Source organism: Schistocerca nitens, chromosome 1, assembly GCF_023898315.1.
Source record: "Schistocerca nitens isolate TAMUIC-IGC-003100 chromosome 1, iqSchNite1.1, whole genome shotgun sequence".
NCBI lineage: Eukaryota > Metazoa > Arthropoda > Insecta > Orthoptera > Acrididae > Schistocerca > Schistocerca nitens.
In genome coordinates this window covers 952,690,245-952,708,255 of record NC_064614.1, presented here as the reverse complement: position 1 = coordinate 952,708,255, position 18,011 = coordinate 952,690,245, and the positions used below count along the sequence as shown (strand labels likewise).

Sequence of the window (18,011 nt, the reverse complement as noted above, 5' to 3'; positions counted from 1 at the left end):
AATCAAATTTAAATAAAATATTACCATCAAAGGGATATCAATTCTAATAAGCCTCCTTCTCATTTGTTTCTTTAACGAACTCCACTTTTAAATACTAAAGTCCGTCCAATATTGAGACAGAAGAAGTATGAATATAATATCTTCACGTCAAAAGAAAAACTTGAAGTACTAAAAATAATTTATATTTTATTTCATAATTAACAGAAGACAAATTTGTTTATAGACTTATGAGCCTAAACATTATTTAATTATTGATGAAAAGGCCGCTACTGTTGCTCTGTAGGACTGAAACTGCAGTACACGCGATAGTTGTATGCCTGTACATTACTAAAAAAAACATAGCTTACGTATGTTTATGTACAGATAGATCATAAAACTTACTGAGAATGTCTTAACAAAAAAGCCTTAACCGATAGTGGACTCAGTAAAGATCTATAGAGCAACTGGAGCGGCCTTTTCATTAATTAAACAATCAGCACATGGGGAAACTAACAAAATTTTATTGCCATCTGCTTAATGGCATTTTGGTCCACATTTGAAACTCAGTGCAGTAGCGATACGGTGTGGCATTGATTTGACAAGTCCTTGATACATTTGTGAAAGTATGTGGTGACAGATGTCTGTGCACAGATCCCTCACTTTCAGTAAATTAAGGGCGGGTGGTGTAGGGTGCGGAGCTGACCCCCGATAGCTTCCAGATATGTTACATTTGGGTCAGATCAGGCGAATTTTACTGTCAAGATATCAACACTTGTTCACCAGCATGCTCCTCAAACCGCCGTAGCACGATTCTGGCCTTGTGATGTGGGTGGTTATCCAGCTGGAAGATACATCTGCCGTCGAGAAAATTTCCAGCATGAAGGGTACAGGTGGCCTGCAATAATGTCCACATACTCCGTAGCTGTCAGGGTGCTTTTGATTACTACCCTATGGTCCATGGGAGACCACGTGAATGTCCCTATAGTATAATACTGTTCCTACCATTCTATGTGTGCAGCGTGGTGCACGTTTCGAGGAGCCGTTGACTTTCGTGACAGACTATCCGGTCACGACCGTTACAAGAAACGTGATGCAATCGACCGGACGACGAATTTCGATTGATCCACGGTCCAATCTCGATGAGTCCCCACTAGAGTCGCAATTGACGATGTCGTTGTGTCAACATGGCAAGATGCAGGGATCGTCTGCTGTAGAGCCCCGTGTTCAACAATATACACTGAATGGTATGCTCCGGAACACTTGTGCCTGCACAAGCATTGTACCCTGTCGTAAGGTCTGCCACTGAGTGCTGCGTGCTTTTCAGAATTGGTAAGCCTCCAACATCCACTTTTATGAAGCATGAACGTCCAACACGTTGTCGCCTATTCGTTGGTTCACCATCATTCAGCCAACCACTTTCCGTAAATAAGCCTACCTCCGCAGCTTAGAAGACCGGCACGGTAGCTCAGCGTGTTCGGTCAGAGGGTTTAGCTACCTTCTGTATTAAAAAAAGCTGCGTGAACGCGGATCAACGAACAACCAGAACGAGTGTCATCGGACGTCCGCAACGAACAAAGTCAACGAACAATATAGAACAAAATGAGACTTAAAAAAAAAAGGTCAGCCTAGATGGCTGCCATGCGGTAGATCCGGGTTCGATTCCCGGTACTACAAATGATTTTTTTTTTCCTTTGTGAGGGGACTAGTAAAGAGCACACTCAAACCTCATGACACCAACAGAGGAGCTGCTTGTCACAGCATTTGCGGCTCCACAGTCTGGAAAGTCTGCAAAACGGCCGTGGAGTGGTGTGCTGACAAATGCCCCTCCATGCCGCATCCGCATGACGCCACAAGGCAGAGGATGACACGGCGGCCGGTAGACATCCCTTGGGCGTTCACGGCCTGGTGAGGAGCTCGTGCTTTACATAAATGCTTGCGTTGGCAGCACGTGAATAGTCAAGAAGCTACGAGATGATTGTTCGCAAGCGCCGTTCATAACAAGCCGCCCTTTGTCAAAGCCTCTTATATCAATGGATTCCCCTTTTGCGTACCCTTACCGCCCCCCCCCCCCCTCTTCACACCGTCCGCGTTTATACACTTCCCTTATGCGTCACGTGTCCCCGCCGTCAGAGGTTCAGTCTCGCAGTGTTCATTAGCCATAAGGTTTTGGCTCATCATAGTATGTTTGTCGTCGAAAAAATATACCAATAGATGCGTTTTCGATTTTAGATCTTAGAACCATAAATACTTGTAAATGTCAACTACGTGAACGCTATCCGTTGGGTTCCATGAGTTGTTTGAATCTTTTGTAAATGCTATTTTATTCAGTTACTAACACATGCCTTCATCGATTTCTTCTTTGCGTTCACCGAGCGAGATGGCGCAGTGGTTAGCACACTGGACTCGCATTCGGGAGGGCGACGATTCAAACCCGCGTCCGGCCATTCTGATTTATGCTTTCTGTGATTTCCCTAAATCACTTCAGGCAAATGCCGGGATTTTTCCTTTTGAAAGGGCACGGCCAACTTCCTTCCCTAGCCCGATGGGACCGATGACCTCGCTTTTTGGTCCCCTTCCCCAAATCAACCAACCAATCTTTCTGTTTCTCCATTTCTTCTTCTGTATTCCGCGCTAGCAGGGTCCACTTATTGACTCACGTACCTCCATTTGGGTCTGTCAAAGGCATCTTTATAGGTGGCATCGATGAATTCCATATCCTTCTTGATATCCATCGTGTCTTGGTTTTGCCATGAGGTCGTCGGCCATTTATGTCCAGGTGCATAGCTGTTCTTGCCATCGAGTCTGCTTCATTGCGCATGACGCGAGCGTACCATCTTAACTACTTTCTTATAGTTTGTCTGATAAGTGAGATGGGTGCAACTCCAAGTCGCCGTCGGACGTCGACATTTTTTGCGTAGTCAAGTCGGAGAAGTCCAAGTGACCATTCAGGTATACGCATTTCCATCGCTTGGAGAGCGAGCTCATGCTTCGTTGTTGTTGGCCAACGCTCCGACTATTTTGCATAAATTTCTATAGTCGATAGATGAACATATTTTGCTAAATTGCAAGACAGAACAACATTACTATTCAGAGCGATGTAAGCCAACCTAGTTCCTGTATTTATACTTATCCGATTGACAGGTAATCGTGCGAAGGGCCTAAGAGTATATGCGGCGTTGATTGTTCGAATGTTGTGTCTGTTGGTAGTGAGATTACTAGAGACAACATTCGCTCAATTCGAGGACGTGGAGTATTGGCATCGATACACACACACACACACACACACACACACACATACATACACATGACCAGTTCATACTTAAAGAACGAATTAGTGTGTTGCCAGAATGAAGTATAAACTATTGGTAAGCAATGAAACCATAGTTTATGTAAGGCTAAATCTGATGTTTGTATCTATGACCAAACTGTTTATGCTCTCATATACATTTCGGAAGGCGATACTCGGAGCCAGAGGATCGAAATTGCTCTGAGCTGCAGTGTGCTCGTTCCCTTGGGATGTTCATTTTTCAGTCGTTGGCGACACTGCTTGGAACAAGTAGTGGGGAAAGGGGGTGGAGGGACTCGAGTTTACTCGCAACACATGTGTTGGACGAATCAGTCGTAGGAGGTGCGAGTGTAAAGTGTCATCGTGAGCCAGTGTAGTGTCAGCTGTGTACAAGTGTTAGAAACATTGAAACGAGTTGTGACGGATTATTCTGCCGTCAGTACAACACAGATACTAGGAAAGCTCTGCAGAAAATGAGTGGTGAGTGTTCTGTATTATACTGTCCAATTTCTTTCCTATCTGGTGGGTAGTGTTGCAGACCAAAATCTGTATTCCGAAAAAGAATTTCTAGGACATCGCTGAGAAACAGGTATACATCTGCCGGCCTGTTTGTGGAATTAAGTCATATGAAGGTCATTCTTAAACGCAGAGGTCAATTTTCATTTTGACCTTGCTGATGCGTTGATGGCTTTCCTGTACGAGAGAGCTTGGAGAACAAAGTAGTTAGATTTACTGATTCTACCTACAAATATCAATTGCTGTTATAAAAAAGTAAATATAGTAGAAAATAGAATTCTGTTTACTTGTCTCCCTCTCACTTATTTTAACCGCGTAAATGCAAAAAAACTGTTCACTCCAGTATTCTGTATGACATAGGGATCTTCATAGGGACCTTTTTTTTATTGTCAGTCTAGTTTAAATGTATTTTTGTTTATGGACTTAATCTGGGAATTATTTTCTTAGCGTGGCCAAACTGTCCGGTGTTTTGTTATTTAAAAACTATTATTTCATTATGAGGATGGAATAAGTCGACCTGTCACATTTCTCTCATCTAGTTGTTAGAAAGTAATCTCATGTATGTACCGAATAATCAGGCAATTAATTACGCTAATCCGTGTTCTTGAGAACACTGACTGAATCTTATAGGCGAACAGATGAAACTACGGCTTGCAAATAATGTTTGGTAGTCGTTCACATAGTTCTTTGGCAATACCTGGTGTTTAGTGGTAAGAACTGAGGTGCCAGTATTGTATAATTTGTAGTGACTACTGAATAGCTATAATGTAGAACATTATTCGCAAGTAGCAGTGTGTGTCCTACACTCTGTTATTGAAAGGGCACTGGCGTCACTCATGTGAAAGTACCTAGTTTTTTTATTTTTTTATTCCATGGTAACTGTAGAATTTCTGTTTGTCAGCGTTTCAGCTTCTAGGGTCAACTCTCGTTTTAGGAGAAGGTAAAATTTCATTACATTCTTTGCAAATGTAACAGTTGTTATTAGCCTTGGATGAACATTGTTTACATCTTCAGTGGAGAAATTGTTAATAATGCTCTTCCATAATCTATTGCACCGTTTCTCTGGATCACAACACAGGCTGCTATAATTTGTGTGTGATGTGAAGGAAGCTGATGTTGCACAAGTCAACACACTTTCTAATCCCCGCATATAATCTTAGATAGAGACAAGATGATGACTCTAACTTTTGGTGTTTTAAAAAGTAGAAACACACATTTTAGGCATGTGTGACAGTCATTTTTAGTTTGAATATTTACAATGTTTTTAGGTAATTTGTCACGCAATATGTAAGAAATATTTATTGTAAACCAAACATCCACAACCAGAATGAAAATTTCGAATTAGTGATGTGTGTGCAGAACATAAGTCACAATATAAGTGTATCTTGAAAATGGAATAAGCAAATGTACTGTAATTATCTTTCTTTATATGGGTAATAACTGATGCTTCAGATGTAACAGTAATGCTAATAAAATAGAATGGGCCACAGTTTTATTTTTTGTTGTTTCAGATATATGAGGTTTTTTATTTGCAAAATATCCATTCACATGGCCTTCACAAAAAGGCCTGAAAGAGCGTGGTATACCTTGTAAATAACATATTGTATGACAAGATATGTTCAATTTGATTACTATTTATCTACACTTTAGGTACCATCCGCACCAGTGAAACATGTTGTTCCTCCAAGAAATGCCTGTGCCTGGCACAATGCCTGTGAGTGGCTCAAAATAGCCCAGTTGATCGTTACACTGCCTGTGTATGGGTGAGAGAAAGGGAGAAACAAAACTGTATTAATGTATCTGTTGCATTTGCTGTTGAGATGTCCCTGAACTGTCCCAGACATGACTGTAGTTCTTCTAACAGTACATAGGAGACAGAAATCTTTCAATTTTTGTTGAGTAAAAGTGAAAGTGGCTCCTGAAAATAAGCATGATATTATTAAATATGTATTTTTAAACTATGACTGCCAGATACAGTAATAAAAGCTCAGACAAAATCTAACAAGTTAAAAGTAATATTTAACACTCTCAATTAAAAATTACATAGCATAGGAGTGACTTTTTACAGCATGAGTGGTGTTAAGTGCATCAGCTCTGCCTCAGCTCTCCCAGCATTTGAAAAGATCCAGAGGCTTATACCTGCTCTGTCTTGACAGAAGTAGCTCACCGGAATGTTCTTTAAATTCAGATATTTCAACATAGTCAAGTAATGCATTACAGCAGATTGCTGTTCTAGATTTTAACATGATCAATCCTTGCAAGCCTCCCTGCAACATATGCTGTGGATGTGTGGTAGGTGGCTCCATTCAGTGCAGCCCACTGTACATAGCCTGAAATTCCTGAATGTGAGATATATATCTGTGTAAAAGTACCACAATTAAAGGCAAGAGAAATGCAGTAACTTTCTGGTCAGTCAGTAATTAAACATCAAATGATTGCAACAAGGCTATATGTTTTTCCAGTATGCTGTCAATGCCAGACAGTAGCAAAATGCCATATTTATCAGTCCAATCCATTTCTCACCAACATTATGTACATCATTGGTACCACACTTACAGATTAAGCACTGTTCAGCCAAGTAGTCTACTTTGCTTATTTCCATTCACTTATGACATATGATATTATATTTTGGGGGTAACTCTTCCCATTCTCAAAGGATATTTTGGGCTCAGAAATGGGCAGTTCGGGCAATAAGTGGTGTAAGTTCGCGAACCTCTTGTCAACACCTGTTCGTTATCTGGGTGTTCTGACTTTGGCCTCTCAATATATATATATCCTTTACTGTCATTTCTTGTTAAGAATATCAGAAGAAATTCAATCTTCATTTGGATTGACTCTTGTGTAGAAAGCCATAAAGTATACTGCTGCATCCATTTTCAATAAGCTACCACAAAAAGTCAAAAATCTTGGCAGTAATAGACATGCTTTCAAATCTAATGCAAAAAGTTTCTTAATGGGTCACTCCTATTGTCGAGCAGTTCCTTGAAAAATTAACCAGATTTCATTGTTATATTGTTGATTGCATTTACATAAACTTATGGCTTGTCGTTATTGGGCTCATAAACACTTTAATTTATCTATTATTACTTTTATGTTGTAATTTCATGTACTGGCATGTTCCATGACCTTGGAGATTAGCTTCTCAATTTGGTCCTATGAAACTACACGTGTGAGTCTATAAAGCCCCCTTACATTACTTAAGGGAACTGGACCAAAAAATGAGGGGGAGCTGTAGCCTGTCTGCAAACTGAAAAGCGAACAGTGCTGGTGGGGAAGTTGCCTTTCCCAGAAGAATGTTGCAACTGCTGTACAGGATGACTAAGAATATATTTCCCCTCTAGCAATGTAGAATAGTGTGCAGAGATTTATGTGGAAAATAAAGTGCCCTAGGGGGATCTATGTGCTTTGTTGTCATCGACTGATAGGGAAGTCTCTGGAAGGATCGGTATAACTTTGTGAAATACCATGTATTTATCACAATGGAAACTGCAAGGTGGAATGTAAAAACGTTATGAAAAGGTTAGTTGCTACTCACCATACAGCGGAGATGACGTGTTGCAGATAGGCACCCCACCATCTGGCTGCATCTCCCACCATGTGCAGCTGCTCTGTGTGGCCTCAGTAGCCAGAGACTGCAGTTTGTGTGCGTGCATGCGTGTTTTAACCCCGCTGAAGGCCTTGTTAGCCAAAAGCTCGTTTTGTGGCCGCATTTTTGTTGTGCCTATGTGTGAGTCAGCATCTCAGCTATCATCATCATCATCATCATCATCTTGGACAGTTTCCAGCCACTGGCTGGGTCTGTCGGGAACACAAGCCTCTCCATTGTGTTCTGTCTTTCCACCATTCCCCCTCTTCCACCTTCGTCCAGTTCTCTCCTCTTCTCGTCACACATTCCTTCACTCCCTTCACCCATCTATCTCTTGGTCTTCCTCTGGGCCTCTTCCCCTCCAGTTGCAGATCAAACATCCTCTTTGGAATTCTTCCCTCTTCCATTCTCTTCGTGTGTCCATACCACTGCAGTCTTGATTTTTCTATCCTGTCCTGTACTGGTTCCTCCTTTAGTCTTTCCCTCACATACACATTTCGCAATCTGTCTCGTCTTGTTACACTCAAACTGCTCCTCTGGAACTTCATTTCACTAGCCTGTATTCTACTTTTGTCGCTTTTGTGCGTTACCCATGTCTCACTTCCGTATGCCAATATGGGGACAAAGTAGGTTCGGTATATAATTCCCTTGGATTTCTGTGGCACCTCCTTGCTCCAAATAAGCCCCCTAATGCATTTGTAGAACTGCCCTGCTTTTCTGCACCTTTCATTTATTTCCATTGCGTTTCCCCCCTTACTTTCAATCATGCTTCCCAGGTACTTGAAGTTCTCTACCACTTGTAGTTTTTCCCCGCCACAAGTTATATCCACATTTGGCCTATTCTTCTTCCTTGTTGTGACAATTATTTCACTTTTCTTTGCAGAGAAATGCATTCCATATTGTGCTGCCGTTGCCTCCCATACATCTAACTGCTCTTGCACCTCCTTCTCGCAATTTCCCCATAACATCAGGTCATCAGCAAAAAGCACTGCTTTCATTTTATGATCTCCAGTTGCATCTGATACTTGCTGTAGGATTTCATCCATAACAATAATAAACAATAAAGGCGAAAGTGCACTTCCCTGTCGCAGCCCATTTTCCAGCTTGAACCATGCAGTACGTTCCCTCCCCACTTTCACACAACTCTCACTTCCCTCATACATTTTTCTGACTTTTCGTGTTATCTCTTCATCTATCCCTTTTGCGTTCAGCACATCCCAGAGCTTGTCCCTACAGATACTGTCATACGCCTTCTCAATATCTAAAAAGGCCATGATTAAGTCCTTCCCGTACTCATAGTGCCTTTCCTGCAGTTGCCTTACCGCAAATATGAGGTCCGTTGTTGATCTTCCCGGTCTGAAACCGTACTGCTCCTCTTGCAGTCTACTTTCAATACTGCTTCTTATTCTCTTCTCCAGGATCTTTTCATAGATTTTTCCACAGTGGCATAGCAGGGTGATTCCTCTGTAGTTCTCACATCTCCTTTTATCCCCTTTCTTGAAGATCGGGACTATAATTCCTTTCTTCCAATCCTCAGGAATTCTGTTCTCCTTCAACACCACCCTCAGCACTCTGTATAGCCACTGGGTTCCTACTTCTTCTGCTGCTCGTATCATATCCACTGTTACTTCGTCCCAACCTGGTGCCTTGCCCCCTTTCATCCTCTTTATGGCTTCTTCCACTTCATTCCGATCATCAATTTCCCCACTATTATAATCGTCTGCTGCCTTAGGCTCTCCATCGCTGTTAGTTACCCGCTTGGCGGCATTCAACAGATCTTCAAAGTACTCCTTCCAAATCTTTTTGAGCTCATGCATTTCCTCCACAACTCTTCCATTATTATCCATGATCCTCAGGCACTCGCTTCTGTCATTCCTCTTATTTATTACCATGGTGTAAAGTACTTTTTTGTTCCCTTCACTGTCCTCTTCTAATATTCTTGTCCATTTTTCCATCCACTTCTTCTCCGCCCTTACTATGGTCTGTGCCGCTTTCTTGCTTTCCTTATATTTTACCCTAGCTTCCTCTGTTCGGGTCTGGAACCATTCTCTGAAGGCTTTGTTCTTTCGAAGTACTGCCTCTTTACATATGTTGTTCCACCATGGGGTTTCCTTACTTCTTCTCTTTGTGCTAGTTCTTCTGCACACAGTCTCAGCTGCCTCAACTAGAGCCCTCTTAAAATCTCCCCATTCTTCTTCCACTGTTCTCTGATCTTCCTTTGGCAGCTTCTTCCTGATCAGTGTCTGGTACTGGGTCCTCCGTTCATCCTCTTTCAGCATCCATGTCTTCAACCTTTTCTCCTGTATATCTGTTGCCCTCCTATCTTTTTTCTCTCTCAGGGTGGCTACCAACAGCCGATGGTCACTGTCTAAGGCCTCAGATGGAATGACCTTAACATCTGTGAGGCTGCTCATCATCTGCCTATCCACTAGTACATAGTCTACTACTGAAGTTTGGGACCAGTCTCCACTGTACCAAGTTATTTTGTGGCTACTTCTCTTCTTGTACCAGGAATTTGCGATCGCCAGCCCATTCCTCTTGCAGAATTCCAGCAACAATTTTCCTTCTCTATTTCGGTTCCCCCAGCCCTCTGGTCCCATTATCTCCTTGAATCCTTTCCTGTCTGTGCCAACATGTGCATTGAGGTCCCCTATTATAATCTGATTACCTCCATTTAGCTGCTTTTGCATGTCATCTTCAAATTCCTCCTTCTCCTTTTTTGTACACCCCACCTGTGGGGCATATGCGTGGATGATTTCAATGCTTTTTCCTTTCACTCGTACTCTGGCTTTCATCATTCGATCATTGATACCTTCCACCTCCTCCTGCAGACCCTCTCTGACCACTATTGCCACTCCATTTCTTCCCCTCTCATTCCCCATCCAGTACAGTTTACATCCTTTACTTACTGGTTTTTCACCAACTCCTCTCCACCTAGTCTCAGCAAGTCCCAAGATGTCCAATTTCCTCCTTTCCATTATTTCTACAATTTCTTCTAACTTCCCAGTTAGTCCTTACGTTTAAGGCGCCCAGTCGTAAACCATCTCGTAATCCTTTTCCATTGCTTGGTCGGTTTCCTTTGAATCCGTTCCGTGATCCGAGGCATGTTCCCTTTTTAAAAGCAGTTGATTTATCCACTACTGGCTTGCTAGGCCTATCGCAGCTTCACCAGAGCCCCGTTAGCCGTCACGTTTCAGGGTTCCCATAGGGCCTTCCCAGCTACCGTAGCGGTCCTGGGGCACACAAAGTCCCCGCTGTACATCGCCCCTATAGGCAGTCCCCTACTTTGTGCCGTTGCCCATCTCCCACGACTTGGACGAGGGGTTGGACTTATGGCTATCCTTTTCATAATATTGTTGAGATACCATGTAGTTGCTTTTCATAATGTAGTGGGTTAGAGAGAGGGGGACTCATTTGCTTGCTCTTCAGTTACAGCCCTGCGAAGGAGGGGAGTGTCTGAATCTGGCAACTTGCCTTCAGTCACCCGTCTACACTCCACATGCACCCCTCCCCCACCTGGGATAGAGATTATCTCAAAATAAGTTTCAGTGAACTTAGAAGTGGCACAAACATTAAATAATAGCTCTTGACCCATTTGTTTTCCATCCTTTGTAACGTGGAAACTTAGTCCTAGACAAAATATGAATAATCTTTTTTGTGTAAAATTTAATGTATTTTAGGTTTGCACTGAGAAACATTTTCATTGGAAGCCACAGTCATAAAGATTTCCAAGAAAAACATAAAAAAGGGATTCCCAGAGATCCCTGCTCCACCCCATGCACACACCCCACTGACTAGGAGTTTTAGCTTGTTGTTAAAGACACTCCCTCCCCCCCACCCTCCCCCACTAATATACAAAAAATTGCGACCACATGATTTTTTTTTTCTCTGTCAACCTTTGTTTACTTTCGTTGACTGGCCTACAGAATGGTATTAGGTTCATACAATATTATCTAAGTTGATATTTATTTTACTGGTTACCTGTAGGAAATTCATGATCCGTCTGCAAATACTTCCAGTGATTTGGGTTGACCATGAGAGAGTATTCAAGACCCATTTTATCAAGAAGAATGCTGTTCAGGAAGTATACGTCTCTCATATATAATGGGTGTAGAAGAGCTAGTGGGAGTTTTAAAGTCCACAAAGCATTTGTGTAATGGAACTATTCTCTTGGAGATATTTACTTGCAGTCAAATCAGCGAACTGATGAAAAGTAATATTTTAGTGGAATATTCCAATAAAATGATATGCACACCACCACCGTTAGATTAATGATTGTTCAGAAACATTACAGATATTACAGTAGTAGGAGAAAGAGGGCATCCAGAATGGTAAAAAAATTACAACAGGCAGCGGTTTTGCACTTCCGCAAGAGTTCACTATAGTTTGATTAATTGGCAAGTGTCGACATTTATTCCAAAAATGGTGAAATGCTAAAAGTAGAACTATCACAAGTTTCGTCATTTTGCTGTGGCCTGTGTAGGGCGACCAACTTTGGGTTACTACAGCAAGGCTACATATGAAGCTGGTCCGCAATTCTCTTTGACACTAGTTTGCATTCATTGCCTGAAGCAGAGCAGAAAAATATTGAGGTAGTTTAATGTAATAGAACAGATGTATTTGAATGTAGCAAAAAAGGTATAGGTGGTAATGGCTACCAATATTTACAACATCTTCATCAGTGTTGAAGGTAATGGTGAAAGACAGAACTTTCCAGCACAAACAAAAATGTCACTTGTTGCAAAATCCATAAATCAATACATAGCAGTATTACAGAAAAAATCTTTGAAGAGTAGTATTCCACCACCTGCACCTATATTCACCAAAGGAGAAACTTGAAGGAAAGATAAAAACAAAGAAAAAAATAGGTCATAAGCCAATTAGTAAAAGACCAATACGTCTGTCCAGCAGTGATATCAAATCGTAAGTGATATTGTAATTTGTGTGCATGATGGAATGTGAAAGCCCCTAAGTACATACCCATTTTCACCACAAATTCCCAGTCCAGATGGAAAGAGAGAGACAACATAAAACATCAGCACTGACTGCCATAATATGAAGATAATGAGTTTGAAACACAAGAATTGAACCTTTCATTACTTTAAAGGCAGTGCATGTTATTATGGAGAAATATGTTTACATTCATTTTAGATGAGAAGGAAGTAAAAAAAATTCTGGAAACAATTAAGGTTAACAATTTTTGTAGTTTTCTGACAATGATGTTGGCAACAATGGTGATCCTCCTTTATCACTATCAAAGATAGAAATCAATATCTGAGCAACTATGTTAATTGTTTACTCAAAAAGGATTTATAGCACAATGACTGACAAGTGTAGCTGGTTTGATGTAACTTGGTAGAAAGATTAGGACTATGGATCGATATTCACTTGTTTCTGATTGCTACCTACCTTAGCTTTCAATACAGTGTGTAGAGAATATTGTCATTGAACATATCAATAAATTCATATTATTTAAAATTTAATTACTTATGACATTTTTGTGATCTGTAGCTTTGTGGTGATGTCTGCTTTTGCTGAAGAGTACATAGACATGTAGAACACTGTCATTAACTAACTATGGTTGTCTAGATTAACTGCGTTGAAAAATCTTTTAGCATTGAGTGAAGCCTTTCCAATTTTATCGAAGCCACTGCACTGTAACTCTTGTTTGAGTGAGCAATTAGTACTATCCAGAATGATCTCTTCACTCTACAGTACAAAGGGTAAGTTCTGCATGCCTCTGCTGTAATGGAGCACAGAGGTGAGCATAAGTGCAGGAACTGTCATATATGTAAAACATAGAGAGAGGACAAGTGAACTGAAGATTAGTGTTGTATCGTTCCTCATTGTATACATTGTAAGCACAATAAAACTCCTCACAACTTGTGCAGTTATGTATGTCTGGTATTCCTCGTGCTGGTAGGGTACAAGTTCCTTTGCCAAGAGTAAGCTCATGTAAAAATAAATGGATCTCTAGGTATATCTGTTGCTCCCCCTGCCCACTCCCCCCCTCCCACTGCCCCTCCCCTGCCCTTTTTTAACTTGTTCCGTATCCCTGAATGTTCTCCTTCTTGATGGCATGTACGGAACATAATGAATGAATGGAATTGTCACTACATCCAATGTCTATAAAATGGTAGCAGTTCTATGCATTTGTTCTTTACAATTTGAAAGTGGCATTTTAGAGTAAATAAATGCCTTTGTAGACTACCCCATTTTAAACTTTTTGGCATTGTGTCCTCCTTGATTCTTTTAGGTGGTGATTACAAAGTATTTTCAAGGCAAATGTAATGCACAGCATGATTGCCTATGATTCAGGCTTGTTAGAGGAAGATCTTGGTAAAGGTCATGGTTGTTTAGTTGCAGGTGCAATAATAGTTAGTGTAATGTGAACTATATGTGGTGAGTCAAAAAGGACTTTACAAATTCGGTATGATATAGAATTTTATTGAGATAACTTACTGACTTGGCAGATCTGTCATTTCATAACAATCAACCTCATGTTTGATTCACATAGTGCATCAGTACCCCATTTAACTGGCCATAGTGGCCAGTTAAAATGGTTACTTTCCCTGGTGCAGAAAGTGTTCGCTGTGTGTTTTGTTGTCGTGAAATGAACTGTGCGACAACTGTTTAGTGTAAATTTCACACCAGATATGCCTACTATTTACTCTCAGGACAAGAACTTTGAGACAGGTTGTTCAGTGCGATGTGATAAATCACCAGGTTGCCTGTGTGTTGTTGATTATGTCGAACAGGTTGGGAAGAGTTTTGTTGCAGTCCACAAAAATCAGTGTGCTGTGTCTCTTGTGAGACTGACATTACACAAAAGACTGTTTGGTGAGTACTGCATAGACGTCTGTCTGAAACCATACAAGTTTACAACAGCACAGCACATTAGTGATGCAGATAACATTGCTTGTGGGGAATTCTGTATCGAAATTTTGCATCGGATAGAGGATGACGAAACGAATCCAAACACAATAATCTTTAGCAGTGAGCCAACATATTAGTGACTTGGTGAACACCCACAACTGCAGACTGCGGGGCAGAGAAAATTCACCTGCAAGCATGGAACATATTTGTGACAACTCTAAACTTAATGTGTTTTGTGCCATTAGCAAATTGAAAGTGTATGACTTCCTCTTCTTCATGGGGAAAAGCATCATTGGTATTGTATATCTGGATTTGCTCAAACTTTTTAGTTCCACAAATCAGTGAAGATGACAGAGATGGGATGGTTCAGTACTAGCAAGCATGTCCACCACCTCATTTCCTCATGGAAGTTTGAGGTTTCCTTGATAATTTCTTCCCAGTTCAGTGGACTGACCACGAAGGGGCAATTGCATGACCACCTCGCTGTCCGGACTTGACACACTAGATTTATTTCTCTGGGATGTCATTAAAGACTGTGTGTATGTTCCTCCCCTACCAAACAATTCAACCAGTCTGAAAAATTGAATCTATGCTGCTGTTGCACAAGTTATGGCAGGTATGCTGCAATGAGTGTGGAAAGAATACCAGTGGGATGTTTGCCGCACTACAAATGGTAGTTGCATCAAACCAAAATTACACTTGACACTTTTATATGAAACTCGAGGAAGTTTCCCACAAAATGACACATCTGCCGATTCTGTTAGTTATCACAATAAATTTCTGTATCATTCCAAAGTTGGCGAGTCCTTTTTGACCCACCCTGTGTAACTGAGGTCACATCAGTGACACATCTGAGAATAATCTGCTTGATAACATGATTATTTCATTATTTGAATGGTATGACTAGCCTTGATTGCTGTGTTTTGTGGAATGTGTTAATGAAAAGCTTGGACCCGGTACATGGGAAGAGGGCTGTTTACACACAAGTCATTGCCACATCCCTAAAACTCCATCTTGCAACTGAATGCTTTTGGTAATAGTTTAATTGCTCAACTTGCTCAATTAATTGCCAGAAACAGCAAGTCGGACCAAAGCAGGATCCATACTCTGCCAGTTATTTCCAATGCCTCCATCAGATCAGATTAGATTAGATTAGATTAATACTTGTTCCATAGATCATGAATACGATACTTCGTAATGATGTGGAACGTGTCGGTTAATAAAAGATGTCTGTACAAGATATTACATTACACAAAATATTGCATGACACTAATGTTTAAGTTGGGTTGTTGGTGTTTTTTTTTTTTTCCCCGCCCTTAATTTATATCTAAAAATTCAGCCAATGAGTAGAAGGAGTTGTCATCTAGAAATTCGTTTAACTTACTTTTAAATGTTAGTTGGCTATCTGTCAGGTTTTTGATGCTGTTTGGTAGGTGACCAAAGACTTTTGTGGCTGCATAATTTACCCCTTTCTGTGCCAAAGTCAGATTGAACCCTGCATAATGAAGATCATCCTTTCTCCTGGTGTTACAGCTATGCACACTGCTATTACTTTTGAACTGGGCTGGATTATTAACAACAAATTTCATAAGTGAATATATATACTGTGAGGTTACTGTGAGGATCCCTAGATCCTTAAATAGATGTCTGCAGGATGACCGTGGGTGGGCTCCAGCAATTATTCTGATAACATGTTTTTGAGCAATGAATATTTTTCTACTCAACGATGAATTACCCCAGAATATGATGCCATACAAAAGCAGTGAATGAAAGTAGGCATAGTAAGCTAATTTACTGAGATTCTTAGCACCAATATTTGCAATAACCCTAATAGCATATGTAGCTGAACTCAGACATTTCAGCAGACCCTCAATGTGTTGCTTCCAGTTTAACCTCTCATCAATGGACACACCTAAAAATTTTGAAAATTCTACCTTAGCTACAGACTTCTGTTCAAAGTCTATATTTATTACTGGAGTTGTGCCATTTACTGTACGGAACTGTATATACTGTGTTTTATCAAAATTTAAAGAGAGTCCGTTTGCTGAGAACCACTGAATAATTTTGTGAAAAACATCATTTACAATTACATCACTTAGTTCTTGGTTTTTGGATGTTATTACTATACTTTTATCATCAGCAAAAAGAACTAACTTTGCATCTTCATCAATGTGGAATGGTAAGTCATTAATGTATATCAAGAACAGTAAAGGACCTAAGACTGAACCCTGTGGGACCCCGTACTTGATAGCCTTCCCCCAGTGCTTACAACTCTTTTGTGAGCACAATTGGCAAGTAAGTCCCTAAGCCTTTCTGTGCTTAGTCTAACTCTTGACTGTCTGCTGATATATTCTCCCTAGTACTCAACCAGTGATACTTTCGTACAGCTGTAGTGAACCTGGGGCTCCTGAGCTGTTGGTGAGTCAGTTGTAGTAAAAGTCAGTACTGATACAAAAAGCAGTAGGCATTTGCGCAAATACGTGTATGTAAAGGTAGGTGTAACAATGCTCTAACTACTAAGTTTACAGCTGTTTCTAAACCAGTTCCAGCAGAGGTCACTAGCAAATTGTGGAAAGTACTTGCTTCACAGTAACAACCAAGCAAAATCCATGCTGAAAAACTGGTAAAACTCAAAGAAACTGGACATGCAAACATCATATAGATGGAGGTCAGTACTAATGAAGATTATTCTGAAATGAAACTGGAAATATATATATACACACAGATGAAATGACTATCCATTCATTTTTCATCACTCACTGCCCAACATGTCACCAAAAAAAAGGAAAAAAGACCCCTTCCGATGAATGGTTTCTATCTCCGGTGGAGTTTGAGTGGCTTTACATACTCATGGAGAGGAAGTAAAACTTTGTAACACAGGATAAGTCTTTATGGCTACGCATACGAGGGTTTTCAAATCTTCAGCCACCTCTTTGTTTGAAGGCTAATACCGCTCACAGGAAGGACGATACACATGAGAGATTTAAGAATGGAGTGACAGTATTCATACATGGTACATGCCATTCTGCATTATTCTCACAATCCACCTTCAAGCAGTATCTCTTTCAGTTTACACATTATTAAGAATAACTGTTGGGTCCCTGTACCTCCCACCTTATGAACATATTGCCTTATAGATCTTATCCCTTCCCCCATGAACCATGGACCTTGCCGTTGGTGGGGAGGCTTGCGTGCCTCAGCGATACAGATGGCCGTATCGTAGGTGCAACTACAACGGAGGGGTATCTGGTGAGAGGCCAGACAAACATGTGGTTCCTGAACAGGGGCAGCAGCCTTTTCAGTAATTGCGGGGGCAACAGTCTGGATGATTGACTGATCTGGCCTTGTAACATTAACCAAAACGGCCTTGCTGTGCTGGTACTGCGAATGGCTGAAAGCAAGGGGAAACTACAGCCGTAATTTTTCCCGAGGACATGCAGCTTTATTGTATGATCAAATGATGATGGCGTAAATGATGGGTAAAATATTCCGGAGGTAAAATAGTCCCCCCATTCGGATCTCCGGGCGGGGACTACTCAAGAGGACGTCGTTATCAGGAGAAAGAAAACTGGCATTCTACGGATCGGAGCGTGGAATGTCAGATCCCTTAATTGGGCAGGTAGATTAGAAAATTTAAAAAGGGAAATGGATAGGTTAAAGTTGGATATAGTGGGAATTAGTGAAGTTCGGTGGCAGGAGGAACAAGACTTTTGGTCAGGTGATTACCGGGTTATAAATACAAAATCAAATAGGGGTAATGCAGGAGTA

General features: G+C 40.9%; 1 protein-coding gene across 2 annotated transcripts in view; it reads left to right on the top strand.

Annotated features, from left to right (window-relative positions):
- Positions 1 to 3,555: 3,555 nt before the first annotated feature.
- Positions 3,556 to 18,011, top strand: part of LOC126194661 (proteoglycan 4-like) — a 75,952-nt gene continuing 61,496 nt past the window's right edge. The window contains exon 1 of one of the 2 annotated variants that reach the window (XM_049932862.1): positions 3,556 to 3,745. In XM_049932862.1, coding sequence (XP_049788819.1) covers positions 3,739 to 3,745 — 7 coding nt within the window. In that variant the 5' untranslated portion in view covers positions 3,556 to 3,738. The remainder of the gene's footprint in view (positions 3,746 to 18,011) is intronic. The other variant, XM_049932869.1, reaches the window with a different exon arrangement.